The following is a 16,226-nucleotide window of genomic DNA, read 5'->3' on the forward strand; positions in this document are numbered from 1 at the left end:
AAGAATGTTCTGCTTATGGGAGAACAAAACAAGTGACCATGTTTATAGTCAACTGCTGTCTGCTATTTGACCAATCAGTAAAAGAGTATTAAAAGCACACCCAATCATGTAGGAGAGTTTAGGCACACACAAAAAAGACTTAAATTTCAAAAGGATTTATTGACTAGCAAGACTGACATCAGTACTTGTTTGACTCATATTTTTTGTTGGTGAGGTTCTGGAGTTTTTCGAAAGCTACTAATCCACGCACGAGTATATATATCCATTTGTAATCTATCAATTATGCTGAATAAAGTATTCAGTTCTACATAACATGTACAGGGAATAATTTTTCAACTCAAATTTGATTAGCAATTTCAGCTGATGGACAGTATTTCAAATGATATCCTGTACACTTCTATGGAAGAAAACTGCTACACAAGAGATAGTTTGTGTAGCAGTGGTGTAAAAATGCATAGCAAATTGCGATGCGATACCAGGAAAATTATTCCCTGATGTAGTCCAAACAATCTGGGCAGAACCTTAGGTGCAGAAAACCCAACTTTTCTCTACATGTAAGCTTCAGCAAACTACCATCTTATTTCTAACATCTGCACAGAATTGGATTGAAATTGTGGAACTATTTTACTGAATAACTGCAAATATTCAGTCAAACCCGTCAATAGCAGTCATCTTCTTTACAACCTCCTACCAACTCAAATCATGTCATAAAGACCTGGAATGGTGACCATCTACCAAACATAGCCACTTACGACTTGATTTGTCTCCTACAGGCAATAATTTATTATTTGTTAATGCAGCCACAGACTCTAGGTCCAGTCCTATCAGTCAGGGTACCACACAGCTAAACAGGTTACAATTATTCCCTCACTTCCAAATTTATGATTAGTACTTAGTCTTATTAATTTTTGCATGACATGTGTTTTGGGAGATAGACAGATGCATGTGACAAGTATTACAGATACAATGAAATGAAGTACAAGAAAGGGCTGCGAACCTATGTGTAGGTTTGGCCAACTTTGAAGTTTCCTCAGTGTGACCACTATGTACAGGTTTGACTGTATCACACATGCTACTTCCATACAAACACACAAAGAAAGCAACAGGACTGTCAGAACATCGACGACAAACAGTTTGAAATAAGGACTGGTTCACTACGATGCAAACCGGAAGAACAACAAACAAATGAACAAACATTCAAACAGATTGTGTGAAAACAGAGAGAACATGATTTCAACCTGTAACAGAGGTAAAATCCTCCAGAATTTATGCTTTAATTGGACGGATAGAAAAAAATGAAACAAAGTGAATACATATATGAGGATATGGCACTGGTGCTACACTAACGGCAAGCTATGACGTTCAATATCATGAAATGCAGCATGTAGAAGACGTCATAAAAAGTCTGGGGATAAGAACGTGTATTAATATCATGTTATAAGCCAGTTCATAGTTCCTCTTTGCGCACGAGCAGAAAAAGGTCATTTGTACCAACAGGCATGATAGTTTTTTTAATTAACTGAGACAATTCAAGCATCTGTGATGTATAATGACTATTTATGTAATCCTTATAAATAGTGCTTGCCAGTACATTCACCTGACAGCAACAAAATGTTAATTAAAGCCTGGCATTTGGCAGTATAAATAGGAAAGTTTGTTAATGCATTCAGTGCAAAACAATGAAATCGATGCTTCCCTAGATGTTATTAGACCAGTTCTGTAATGTAATAGAATTTCATGCATGCTTTGTTAACAAAAGTTAACCTTAACAACCATAAAGCTTGCTGAAGTGGAGACTTGCCCTACGTAGCAACAACTATGTAAATTCCTTCCTATGGAACTTAATGGGAGAGAGCAGGTGAATAAAATTCTTTATTGCTAGACTGTAGGAAAAGAAACACCCATAAATTGTACTACATTGATGGACCATTCTGGTCATATGGTCTGCAGAAGTTCATTAAAAAAAAAAAAACATAATTCCATAAATTGTTAAAGCTGGCACGCTCATGCACTGAGTCACTTTGAAACGAGTGAAGTGCCTATCAAACCAACTGAGAAAAAGAAATGTAATTTGCACATACCAGCACATGAGCTAATTACGAACTGGCTTATACTAGACAAAAGATGTTAGTCGCAGCAATCACAACAAGAATCACTTTAATAAAGAGTTAATCAAAAGCTAAACAAGAAGCCTGTTAGTGTTGCTGGTGGTCTACACGTAGTTGAACAAAGCTGAAAGGAAGTATTGGGCAACTTGCATTGTAGCTGGCAGACGAAGTCACATCCAGGAGGGCACGGTCATTAGGCTGTATGCAAAGTGAATAGAAACACAAAGTCTAAAATACTCATGTTTTCCTATTTTAAAAAAGCTTGCAAGCAAGGCATTACATATTAAGCTTTGGATGATGCTCTTGACGGGCATTTTTTCCTCCATACAGTCATGTTGTATGTTCTACATGTTATCATCAAACAATTCATGATTATGACAAACAAACAAACATGTTCCTCTAGTTTGTATCTAGGTACGTTGTGCATACATTATGCCGTGGTCTTTCACTGAGGGAAATCATCATGACTTTAACCCGTTGAGGACGAGTCCCGAGTATACTCGGGCAGGTGTCTATGGGAAATGCGTGTTGTAGCAAAATCAAACCGTCCTCAACGGGTTAAGCATGTTTAAGACAACAAAGTGTTTTTTTTCTAACTTGTTCCTTTGTCTTTCTTTCTAGCATTACTTACAGACTCGACTGTTTTAATTCAGAGTCAACTTTGATGAGGTAAGATGCGTGACAGCACTACTGCAATAGCAAAGTTTGAAAAGCGTGTAGACAGTGGACAGATGCCTGAATAAAGTTCAACAAATTATAACACAAGAGGGAACGAACACCTGCCCAAGCAAATTCAGACGTGGATGCTCAAGATGTCTGTACTCAGGTTTACAAATATTTCCTTAATTCCAAACAAAGACCTATTTGTCAAAAATACAAGCAGACATTTACCTCATCATGATACCTAAAGAGGTGTTGGATTAAATTTTTATTTGCTTGTCAAGGAGGGGGAGGGGGCTTAACCCATTGAGGACGAGTCCCGAGTATACTCGGGCAAGCGTCTATGGGAAATGCGTCTTGTAGCAAAATCAAACAGTCCTCAACGGCTTAAAGTGCAGGGCATCTTACAGTTGCATATTGTAAATATCTGTGCAAAGGATACTACACAGGTATGCACCCACAAGTTTCACATAATTTCATGAAGGGAGTGTATGATTAGTAACTTCTCTTTGCCAGGTTTAAAGATAATATAAAGTTTTGATACCTCAAAAGTTTCCCTGAGTTTCCTTGTATTAGTTTGTGTTTCAGGTTAAAGTACCTTTCATATAACTAACACTGTGAGACTTATTCGCCCCAAAGTGCTCTCATGTCTTAGTAATCATCCAATAATGGTTTCGTACAATACGTGTTGATTGTTGCGGTACCGCGTTGAGTCAAACTAACGGCTCGTTCGAATTTTTCAGAGCCGCTCTGCTCTGGTACGAAACCATTACTGCATGATTACTAAGACATGAGAGCACTTTTGGGTGAGTAAGTCTCACAGTGTTAGTTATATGAAAGGTACTTTAACCTGAAACACAAACTAAGACAAGGAAACTCAGGGAAACTTTTGAGGTACCAAAACTTTATATTATCTTTAAAGGTTCTCTGACATACAAATGTGGCCCGTGACAATGGTTTCAGGCAAAAGTCACAAGAGCAAATTCCCTCCTAGGTGGGGTACAAAGATTTTGACCATTATTTTTGTTGATTTTTTCTTTTTTTGCAGAATTAGAGTCTTTGATATGTTTTCTACATCTACACTAAATTCCATGGCATAATACTATGTCTTCATTATCAAAAATGAAGTTTTAAACACCTATATTGGATCACACCAGTCAGTTTCAATATTCTTTCCAATGGCACGCCAATATCCCCAGTGTTGGTACGTTGCATGTTTCTTGCATATTTCTGTGATATTAATGTGACTCACAAAAGACATGGCAACAGAGCATGCAAGATATGCTGAGTGGAGGGGAAGGTGCATTCCATTGTCTTTTGTTAAAGATATCAGTACTTTCACAATGAATCATTGACAGATGAGGTCCCAACAGAAATATTGGTTTGGAAGGATTTTTTGTGGGCATTTCCAAGTAATCTAAAGAAAAATAGAAGAAAAATTAGTTAAATATATAGAAAGTTTCTAGATATTCATTTCACTGCAAAAGTAATGTTGAGGGTATCATAAATAAACATAAATCAACATGCATCTACATTATCCCAATACAGAGTCATCTCTGGAACACTTAACTCTGAAATTAACTGCATTAATGGGCCGGAACACACACACACAAAAATGAGAAACTTTTTACTGGAACCTAGAAACCTGACAAATGACTCTCACTTAATAGGTTAAATACATGTACATCTCAGTTATATTCTCCAACAACTACAACAAGCAAACCAGGAGAGCAACCACAAAAATGCATATCCCAAGGATGAGCCCACTGCAAATTCCGTCTTGTAGCTGCATTGTCGCATGTGGCCACTAACAAACAGGAGATGGTTAAAAAAGTGCGCGCTTGTGCACAACTGATACATTGTACATTGTCTTTTTCCAGTCAAACGTACTCACGCTGGGTCATCCAGCAAAACTAGTGTAAGTAGAGTGGGTGTCAGTATCAACACAGTCATGCAGTCTACTGTGGACATGGATATACAGGCCTGTATGAATTTTCAAAGGAATCCTTATCACTACAGGACATACTAGTAATTTCAACATTTATCTCGTATGATGCATACGTAAGAAAAGGCATGACATACGGCAGCAAGACCTGGGCAGCATTTCATGAAACTGATGAAACACCTGATTAAATGCCATCCTGGGCTACAAACAGGGCTAGTAGAATGGGAAAGGGGGTGGGGGGGGGGGGGGTCCAGCTGCCTCCCCCCCCCCCCCACACACACACACACACACTCTTTTTACCCTGGAAGTGGCATTAGAAAAAAAATAGACCAGCTTGTCAGCTGAAGAAACCTGGAAGTGGCACCAGAAGTTGTGTTGAAGGCCTTTTCTTTTTTTTTTTTTTTTACTTGTTACAACTGTAGCTCATGTAATCCTGAAGTGGGCTCCCCCACTTTTAAAAACATTGCGCCGGTTCAGCCCTCCCCCACCCCCCACCCCACTTTTTTGCACCCACTTTTTTACTCTGGACGTGGCACTAGAAAAAAAGATAGACCAGCTTGTTAGCTGAAGAAACCTGGAAATGGCACCAGAAGTTGTAATGAAGGCCTTCTCTTTTTTTTGCTTGTTAGCTCATGAAACCCAGAAGTGGGCTCCCCCACTTCGGAAAACATTGCCCTGGCCATGACAAAGATGTCAAGCGTTCAGTGCTCCAAAAAGATTGAAATGAGGATGGTTAGGTGGATGAGCAGGGCCTTCCTTCAGGACAGGAAAAGCAAAGAAGACCTCCTAGTGTTCCTAAACTTGTTCGGAGTGGCAGAGAGAGAGAGAGAAAAAAATGTTTTTGATACATTGAGGTGTTACGTGCATGTAGGAAGGACAGATTAGTAGCAGCCACAGGTTACAGATGGCTACAAACCTCTTGACTTGGTGTTTCCTTCGGGAAGACAGCATGACCTAAGAAGAGAGAGCTTCAAGGGAACTGTGGACATCCAGACGGACATCACAAACCAGACAGACCAGAGAAAAGCCACAAAGATAACATAATGTTCAACCCAACAGAGTATAAAATACAAAGAGTACATGGTGATGATGATAAGATAATTTCTCAAAGAATCTCCATAATTAATATTCACCCAGTTGAATTCTTATGAATTGGAAAACTGGATCTGAACTTGTACGACATGCGCCAGTTTGCTGATAACAATCGGCTCCTTGTGGCATTCTTCCAGTGCAAGAATGGTCCTTATCTGCGTCAAGTTTTACAGGAAGTCCTTCCATATGAAGAATGCCAGAAGCTGATTGCTAATCGGCAAAACATTGCATAGCATAAGCTCAGATCCATTTTTCTGATTCATAAGAATTTGGAGATATGTCCATAATGCTTGGTTAAGAAAGCAGGTCTACAACATAGCAAGTTCTATAGTATCACAATATTTGACCAAATTACTGGCAATACTCTGGATCTGGCAATCCAGAATGGTCAAATTTAGGGCTTGTGATATATACAACTGTATGTAAAGTACACATAATTTCAAAATATTCCAAATTCACAGGAAAAAAAAAAAGTTAGTGAAGATTTGCATGTAGGTAAAAAAGAAGCTTTAAAGGCTACGACATTACCACACTGCGCCCAATATTACTGCTTTATAATTATCTCTTCTTTTTTTTCTTTTTTTTTTGGGGGGGGGGGCAAAAGTATCAGGTATCTCACAGCTTGAGCTCATCTCATTGAAACCTCTGTCATTTGGTTTGTTTGATTGTATTGCTTGATAGAATTGAATCTATTAAATCAAGAAGTGGTATTGAGCTTAATACAATGACATGCAACTTTTGGTACAAATGATTTCATAATATAACAAAAACAAGTTTCAAGTTACCCCTTTCCCCTCCTCCCCCCTCCCCCCCCCAAAAAAAAAAAAACCAACAACAACAACAAAAACAAGATTAAATTACTGACTTTGAGAAGATATTCTTCAGCAGTAAGCTTTAATCAAAGAGAGAAAAAAAATATATACAATGTGTATTTCTTGCATCATGTTGAAAGTCCTAAAGAGTTTCAATGGCGTGCTTTAAGCAATAACATAGTTTCACAAAACCATAAAATAGCTGAAGAAAATCTGCATGAGAATAATTATGAAACTATGACACTACCGCTGCAGCATTTAAATCACAATGACACAGTCAAGAATACCCCTTTCATTGTTGTTGATGCCACTGAAAAAAAGTTCACTTTTTAATACATAAACTGTTAACCGTGTATGAAACACAAGGAAGTGAAACAATGCATAATCATTCCATAAGCATGCATGTCTTGCCACAATTTCTCATGGAAAGTGCTACACTCGTATGTAAAAAAAAAATAACAGAGTAGGCTTATGAATCTCCATTCATTCAAACATATACACAAAATGTAGTAGTGCTTTATTTGTTGTGTTTTTGTTTTTTGTCTTTGAATGGTGACTACTTGTACACCCTATACCAGGTATTGCATTTTTGTCTGCCAAGTACTGCTACAAGCATTTACAACTATAAAACTGAATCTATATAAGACCACAGTCTGACATCTATATCGGAGAATTCAACTGCAATTTTGGTGAATGCAGCAAATGTAGAGTGACTATCATTTTCTCAAAGCCCAAACTGACTTTGATAAACAGGGCCCTTGCTTCTTCTTTTTTTTTCTTCAAAGAAATCATCTATTAAAATCCCTTATAACAAATCATTAACTAAACATCATACCATATGAGACGACACTGTCTGTTGCTGGTGACGGATACTTACACTATTCACAGACATTCTTGGAATCCAAAGCAGAACAAACACTGGTCTCCAAAGGTTGATGAGAGGAAGATGCCGAGATATGGCGTCTGCCGGCACAGATCAGAGTGCACAAGTCGGCTACACTGTAGCAAGAAGTGGAGTACAGTACAAGTACAAAGGTGTATATAGTGAGACCAATAAGCAGTAAGTTGTATGGGTGACGTGTGTGGAAGGGAGTATCTTGAATAGAAAATGGGTCTGGATAATGACTTTGATGCCTTCCTTCCTGCTATGCTTGCATGCAGGTTGCACAATGATGTCAGTGCAATTGACTTTGTCTGACTTTGAAGTACATGTAAGTGGTTTGGCTGGTTATCAGGACTGAAAGGAAGAGTACAAATTGTACATGTACTGTATGTTAACCCCATACCCCCCCCCCCCCCTCTAAGAAAACAACAACAAAGGAACACTGCACCAAACATTGAAAACAGCCATTTTGGTATAGACACTGAATTAATAACACTTTCATCCATTCTTCACAATGAAAAGGAACAAGAGGTGTGGTGTTGAGGGTATTTGTTTTATTGTTTTTCAAAACATCACAACTCAATAAAAGTGGAAACAAGTTTGATTAATTGCAATGTTTGTCAATACCTACAATTTGTGGATTATAAGAATGAACATCAGCATTCACTACTTACATAATGTAATTCAAACCCAACCTTGTAGCAAACCCATTCAGATGAAGTAATGTGTCTCGGTCCAACAGAAAGGCCACATTAGTAATGCAATATGGATTCTAAAGGGGGATTTAATAGATAATCTCCATTCATTGACAATCACATGTACTTTCTAGACATGTTTGTCGAGTGGAGAAGAAAACACTCCAGCATGCATACCAAATGGAAAATGAAGTACAGGGAGGTTTAGAGAAACATCTGTAATGATTTGTGCTGTGAGAAGGTGTTTTGTGTGTGTGTCTGTGCGTGTTACATTCTTGTAACATCAACTGTCATAGAGAAACCATGATACATTACAATATTGGGGCAGTTGTCAAAAGAGGCTGCACTTTCACTTACACTGACAATGATGGATGGCAATCTGATAACAGCTAGTTTTTTTGAAAGTTTTGGTATAACCTCAGTGTGATTTATTTAATACTTGAACCTGTAAATTGACAGATAGTCAGTGGTATTTCATCATCTTACACTATTGCCAAAACACACTGGATGGACGGGCAAAGTCATGGAGTCATGTATATGCACATGGGAGGTGCATGAAACCTTGACCCAAGTCTCCAATATGTACTAGTTTCCACCTTTGATATGGACCACATTGAGTTTAACTGCAAGGCTAAACCAGAATCTATCCTTTCTAATGCCAACTCTAATCCTATTCCATATCTCAGGTATAGGGACCTTCCACAGTTATGATCCCTACCCAAGATTGAAAATAACATTATATACAAGGTAGAGTAGAGTCTACTTTCATTTACAGACTGTTATACTCACATGTTTTTAAAGCTTTTCCATGATGTCATTAAGATAATAGTATGGATGGTGATGATTAATGATAATTAATTATTGTTATAAACATTGCTGGAGGTGAACAGAAATTGGAGTTGATACAATGTACCATGTGTACTCACCTGCTACTCTGTACACAAGGTACATGTTTGGTTGAAATTAGCAACTACGCTTTGTCAGGGCATGGTAGACTTATGAAACGTAATGCTCCTTGCACTGTGGACGTACATGTATGAGGGCATTTATTCATTCTTTTCCTCCTTTTTATTTTCCCTCTCAGGGGAAATTACAGTTTACTGGTTTTACAGTAAGTTATCAAAATTGACATAAGAGCGTATCATGGGTCAAATGGGGGCGATTTGCAAAATCTACATGCGTAAAAATAGCAAAAATACAGCTACATTTTGTAAAGTTATACACCAAAATATCTATTAGAGCCCATTATATGGGTGCAATTTGCACACTCAATATGCATGAAAACTAGCCTTATAAGGATTTAGTGGTACATAAGGAATGTCGGACACCCCCAAACAGGCTAGAAAATCAAGAGTATATTACACTCTTTTCAGAGTGTCATATGCACCAATTACATGTAAAGCCCCATAATTATAGCTCTATGATTCATTAACTCTATGTGCCACGTTCGCGCACCTGACTCAGTTGACTGTGTGCCAAGTACGCACATTTTGCTCAAATGCACAAACTCGCCCAAGCTGAATGATAACTTGCCAAATGCCATGAAGTACAACGACTCACTTGCAGAATTCCACTCCTCACACATGTAACTTGCCTTGCCTTGTGAGTGTTCCATAGGGTTTTTTAAAAGTAAATTCTAGCTTTCTGTCACAGTTGTCTCTGCAAAAGTCATGCCTCCCAGACCTGGACAATAATGTAGTTACTGGCCACTTGTGAGAATAATAATCATAGCTTTGTCATAAAGTTTATATCAGAGCACAACTTGGCACTTTCTCTCCAATTTTAACTCATAGCATTTAAAAACAAAGTGCTTTCCAAAATCGCTTGTGTGTAGCAGTCTCAGAATACTGGTAAATGTGGCACACAGGGGGTTTTAATACGCCGTAGCACATAGAGTTAAAAGACACAGAAATTAATCATCTTAATGTTTCTCCGTCAAAGGAGAGACATGAAGTTCCAATATAGGAACAGTATTGTTGTCTACAGAAATCTGTCATTAAACAGGGGATATTGGATAGAAATGTCATTTCATGAGGTCACAACTGAGCATGGCCAACCACTCTATTAACAGTCTCTGCATGGGGCAATCATGTTATATATGGACCTGTATTATCAGTACTACGATAGCACCCTTAAATCAGTCAGTGCATGTCAAATCGAGTACCAACCGTATCAGCCACCACCCACCACTTACGGTACGCCACATGGTTCCTCTAACACCCATTGGTATTCCCTGCGCGGCGCGGCGTGATCGAGCAGACCCTAGACAAACAGGCTACTGTGCATTGGCACACAACGGAATGTAACGAGTGGTAAACTTCCGTGCTTCAATCATGATTTTAAATGAATGAATTCTGCGTTGTATCTGAAGCAGGGGATCACTAATAACCTATTGCAGGGGACATACATGTATGTTCACTCGCAGCCTTGGCGAAATTAATCTGTTAAATAATGATTTTTAAAAACCCAAATCTTATCCCAATTCGTCAGTCTGTTAGAGTTTATTTCGTCTACACAGTTGCTGTTTAACGAGCCCGACCAGACGCCGTGCGAAGTGTGAATAGCTACCGATTTACGGGCAGCCATTACATGGACACACACACACACACACAAGCCTCGCCAGCATAGTTGGTTTGCGCAATTTGTGATGAGGTCGGATACATAAAAATATTCACATAACTGTTGTGGCGAGATGGCGCAAGTTAGGATGTTAAAAAATGGAATCTATTGTATCGCAGACTACTGCCAACTTTGTCACACTTTACGCCATGATCATGGCAATTTTCTGCGATGCAACGTTGTATTAAGCTCAATAATCCTGCAGCAGAGAGCAAAGGCATGCGAACTTGTGATCGCACAGTGTTCGATGTGTCAGCTCCGCAGAAGCGCAGTATGGAACGCCGTTTGACAAGTGATAAGGTCACTAAAAGCCCGCCTCATCATGTGATGTGATGAAGCAGGCTTTTAGTGACCTTATCACTTGTCAAACGGCGTTCCATACAGCAAGAGAAACTCGCCAGCTGCTCAATGTGTGGTGGTTCATGGGATATCACCTTGGCATACGGTGAATGAGGTACCAATAATACAGGGCTGTACAGTGCACAATTGCCGACCCCCATGATACAAATTGGCTCGCCTACACGTGTACGAGTACGATGTAAAACTTTTCAAAATTCAAATTCAAATTCAAATTTATTTCACATGCTAAAAAGAAAACATCACGTTCACAATAAAACAGAAGAGAAGAATATATACAAACATAGCATGTGAGGGATCAGTAAAGGCCATACAGTGTATGAAGCCTATCGAGGCCGATTCCCTTACAAGCAATAAATAGGACGCAATTTCCATCAAATGTCATTAAGGAACAAAAACAACAGAGAAACATCACAACAATAAAAAAGAGGAAAAAGTGGCAAAATTATTACAATAATCACTCAATGGCACTTTGGATTAAAAATATTTTGTATTTACGTTTAAAAGATGACAGTGTTGGACTCTCTTTAATAAAAGTTGGCAACTCATTCCAGCATTTTGCTCCAGTGTATCTAATCGTAGTCTTTGAGAACTTATATCTGTAAAAATTAAGGTAAACATATCTCGTTGGCACATCTAGTGTTGAAGGCATGGATTGCACTATTTGGGGTTGACCGAAAGATCGGTCTGTATCTGTCCGTCGGGGAATGTTCCGCGGAGACTGCGTCTGGCTTCACGGATCCCCTCCGTATACAGACCGAAGTCAATGATTGCGGCTCCTGTGTGGAGCATTCGCGCACAGATCAAACGTTACGATAAACCAAATTTCAGACAGCTTTTTTACATTCAAACAAGTTTGACATGATATGACACATTATGAAGCAATATTTGGGATAAATTTCACAATTGTGCAATCGAAATACTCACATAAACTCGGTTATAACGCAGACATTTTATCGATATCGCAACATCGCCGTTCGCAAGCTGTAAGTCGCCATTTTGAATCTGTAAGCCAATCACATGCGAGGTACGTGTTTTAGTAAAACAAACAGGTAGAAACTACCTCGCATGTGATTGGCTAATAGATTCATAGTGTATGTTTCTGCAGTTTGAACGTGACGACGCGACAGGCTGTGTTTTACGGTGAAAATTCTACCAAAATTTTGGATTATTCATTAATCTGGTGAGTTTAATGTATTCTTAAAAAGCTAATTTCACTATACAAGCTTTAATTTGCCGACCTAGGGCCGTGAATTAGACGCAATCGAGAAGGGTGAGGTACCTCACCCAATTTTCCATAGAGACAGTGGTTAAGAACATCCACACAGCAATGGGTACTGCAACCTTCCGTCTGTCTACGGAGGACAGCGTTAATGGCAAAATATAAAAAGAGTCCTCCGGACAGACGGATCTTTCTGTCTATATTTGGGGTAAACGAATTATGGAACGTGACAGGTAAGACACCTTTAAAGTATGAAAACATAAATGTAGCCACTTGCGTAATTGCACAATTTGATCAATTTTCAAAATTTTCAATTTCTTAAACAGTACTGCAGTGTGTGCAAACGGATTTATATTACAGAGTATTCTTATTGCACGCTTTTGCAACATCAAAACACGATTCAATAAATATAATGAACTATGACCCCATATTTATTTACTTACTTAGGAAATTCAGTAATTTTACTGGACCTCTAACCGTTTTTATACAAAATACAATAACTAGCTTTATCGATTGTCACTGTTCTGTGCTACATTGTAGCTAGCTTCACATGCAATTGCATAAAGATCTATCTAAATAGATAGATCCAAGCACGATTTTAGCAACTATACTTGTCAAACAGCGTTCTGTAGATTACATGTATGATGTGGTGTACAACATAAGGGGCCTACTGCGTACTGGGTACTGTAAGACAGGTTGCTAGCTGCTCAGCTTAGCAAACAACTTAACACTAACAGTTGTTACACCTTCACAAATAAGAGTAGACTAGTTGTCTACGCTCTACTCTAGATTTAGGACCAGGGTTTAGGTCCCCAAAGTTCATGATTGCGCCCTGGATGGATTGCCCGACAATTCAAGTTCTCTTCAACAAGATAACATTTTTTTTTTTTTAAAATGCTCCAGCTCAGCTCCGCAGCAGGGGAGGACGGGCGGTAGATCGAGCACAACAGACGGTGCGCACCTGGCTAAACAGCCACCATTGCATGGCGGCCTGGAAGTGGCCTGTGGTAGTGCAGGTGGTAGTCTTAACTCTTATAAATACACATTAATTTAGTTGTATCTTTCATCTAATTTACTGTCTAACAGCTAGATCTACAATATTCACATACTGTTAGTGCTACAAATCAATACCTCTATCAGTGACTTCGCCCCAGCAGTAGTTGCTTGGTGAAGCCGATGTCGGTTTCGTTTCCCTGTTGCTGTTCCTTGGCTTGCTGAAACTACAATTTGTACCCAGCCAGTACAGTCTGCATGCTTGATCGTACGTTCTACGGGTACGCATCGAATGCATCCACAACATACACCGGTTCCGGATCGGAGTCGAAGTTGAAAGGTGAAACAGTGCAATGGTATCTCCGCGCTCAACACCCCTCCTATCAGTACCACGACAGCGTAGTGCCTTACCATACACACGGACACACAAAAGACGACGTACAATAAAAAAAAAAAAAAAAAAAAAAAAATCGTTTGTCCACCAAAATGGCCACTTTAATCTATCTTTTTAAAACTATCAACCACTGAATAATTGCCCATGTCCCACATGTTGAAAAGCTATAGCAATCCCATCCAAACGCATGCACTCGCCTCGCACACACACACAATAACTTGCCGAGAAAGATGAATTGAAAGATGAAGATAGGTAGGCCTAAGGCCCTATTTTTACTTGATTTGAATTTATTTCCACTTTGAGTTCACAAAAGTATGAAACAAACATAACTAAGTTACAATGATTATTTCAATTATTACTATACAATAATATTTTGTTAATTCTTTTTTGTACGAAACTAATTGAAACAAACGTATGTACTAAACATCACTTGCAACACTTGGAGTCAAAAGAGCCAATGTTCACAATGTCAGAAAAATTATTTTTAAGTGCAATTCTACACCGTGTTGTAATTTTCTTGTGAAAATTTACGAGTAAAACCAAACAAACATCAGAATTTGACTTTAATTCAATTTTAATCTAATTGTTTTCCACATTTTTCAAAAAAAAAATTAAAAGCATTTGCAATAACATCATAGTAAACATACAACTGAAATCATATTTGGAAGGAAGACAAAATGTATCGACCATAATGATGCCATGATAATTATGACAATAACATTAATTGATAAGCAAAAGAAAGGGGAAACATGTAATTGACCACGCATTCATACAAGGAAACTTGCACAGTTGTTTAAGATAAGAGAGAGAGGGGGGGGGGGGCGTGTGGGGAGCGGAAATTGTTGGACACAAATTCATAGTGATATCGATGGGGGAAAAGGGAATTTATTTCTTTTTTTTTTTCAAAATCCTGAAACTAGGATGATCGCATATAGGTTTGAATTTCTCTTGATAAGTGCCCGGAGAATGAAATTTAGCGGTAAATAGTAGACACAAACTTATAGTAATATGACATTGTAAGAGGGTAACAGTTTAGACACAAATCCATAAAGTATGATAGTACTGAACGAGAACAATGTCAGTCAACTTTTCAGTCCTCGCAGTTGCAGATTATTATAGCATGATAAAGAGCTCGCCCATCAGACACCTTGATTTAACGTAACGTCCGTTTTGCAATCCAAAGGCAATGACAACAATAAGACAGTTTACAGTTCCACTTTGTGCATGAGCAAAAAATAGTTGGCTTTTTTTTTTTGGTACAATCAGGCATGTTGGTTTTTTAAGTTTTATGCGATAAACATGCATGATGTAACGATCATTCATGCAATCCCCCCCCCCCCGCCCAAAAAAAAAAAGAAAAAAGAAAAAAAGAATGCTTCATAGCACACCCACCTGACTGCAAATATAATTCTGGCATTTGGCAATATTAATAGAAAAAAGTTATTAATGTACTCAGTATTCAATACAAAAACGATGGAATGGATGCCTATAGCGAAGTGTAAACTGAATAAGAAGTAAACCCGTCTATTGGTGGACCATCTCGCCACCTGGTCTATACGCAAGTTCTTTGTTTTTTGAACATGGATTCCATATATGTATTTCCATATTTATTGTTGAGTTTATGCAGTATGCCTCTTTGAAAACGAGTAAAGTTCCTAACCAACTGAGAAATAAAGGAAGAAAGATCGTTTTGTACCAATGTGCACACAAGCTAAATGTGAACTGGCCTGCTCGGGAACGGAGAGAGAATGCAGAATCTAAAATCTGGTCAAACGACATATAGAAAAGAGCACGTCTTTTGACAGAGAAGCAAACGAAAAACAACAAGACAAATGGGGGAGGGGGAGGGGGACATCGCAGCCACGTGAAGTTGAATTCGACTTCAGAGTAATTGCGGCCATTAACTGCGGGGGGCTTCCAAAGGAGAACAAAAGCACTTTCAATGGGTTATGCAATGAGCCAGGTGCGTTGCTATGTCAGTGCATATCTTTTGTTAGGCATACTGTCTTGAAGCCCCCAGTTAGAAATGTTTGAAATTGAAATTGAAATTACCACAAAAAACAGTACCCAAACCGAAATGGTCTATAATGATTGTGCTTGATTTCCAGTATGATATACATATATCCGCTTAAAACGATAGAAGCCGCAGCAAACACTTCTTGCATGGACGATGCATTTTACAAACCTTAAAGAGGAATTCCACCTCAAAAATGAATTAATAGAAAGAGATAAAATCGGATAAGAAATAAGGTAGATATGACATTTTGAAAATTCATATTTCTTAACCAGTTCTTATGAATATTCAAATGAGCGAGTCAATGATGTCACGCCCTCACAATTTCTTATTTATATTATAATTATGAAATACTGAGCAATTCTTATTTCTAGCTCATGCAGGCAAAATTATATTCCCATACCAAAATATATCAGAGTTAACATTTGTTCT

At 38.4% G+C, this 16,226-nt stretch overlaps 1 protein-coding gene across 1 annotated transcript in view; it reads right to left on the reverse strand.

Moving 5' to 3' along the window:
- LOC139722543 (stAR-related lipid transfer protein 3-like) overlaps positions 1-13,623 on the reverse strand; it is a 39,949-nt gene extending 26,326 nt beyond the window's left edge. Inside the window, exons 1-2 of the mRNA XM_071633832.1 lie at positions 13,525-13,623; positions 7,495-7,616 (exon numbers count right to left, since the gene is read on the reverse strand). Of these exons, the coding sequence (XP_071489933.1) occupies positions 7,495-7,509 (15 nt within the window). The 5' untranslated portion in view covers positions 7,510-7,616; positions 13,525-13,623. The remainder of the gene's footprint in view (positions 1-7,494; positions 7,617-13,524) is intronic.
- Positions 13,624-16,226: the final 2,603 nt, after the last annotated feature.

The sequence above is a fragment of the Diadema antillarum genome, unplaced genomic scaffold (assembly GCF_040938485.1).
Source record: "Diadema antillarum isolate AM-2024a unplaced genomic scaffold, OU_Dant_1.0 scf00000167, whole genome shotgun sequence".
In the NCBI taxonomy this organism is placed as follows: Eukaryota; Metazoa; Echinodermata; class Echinoidea; order Diadematoida; family Diadematidae; genus Diadema; species Diadema antillarum.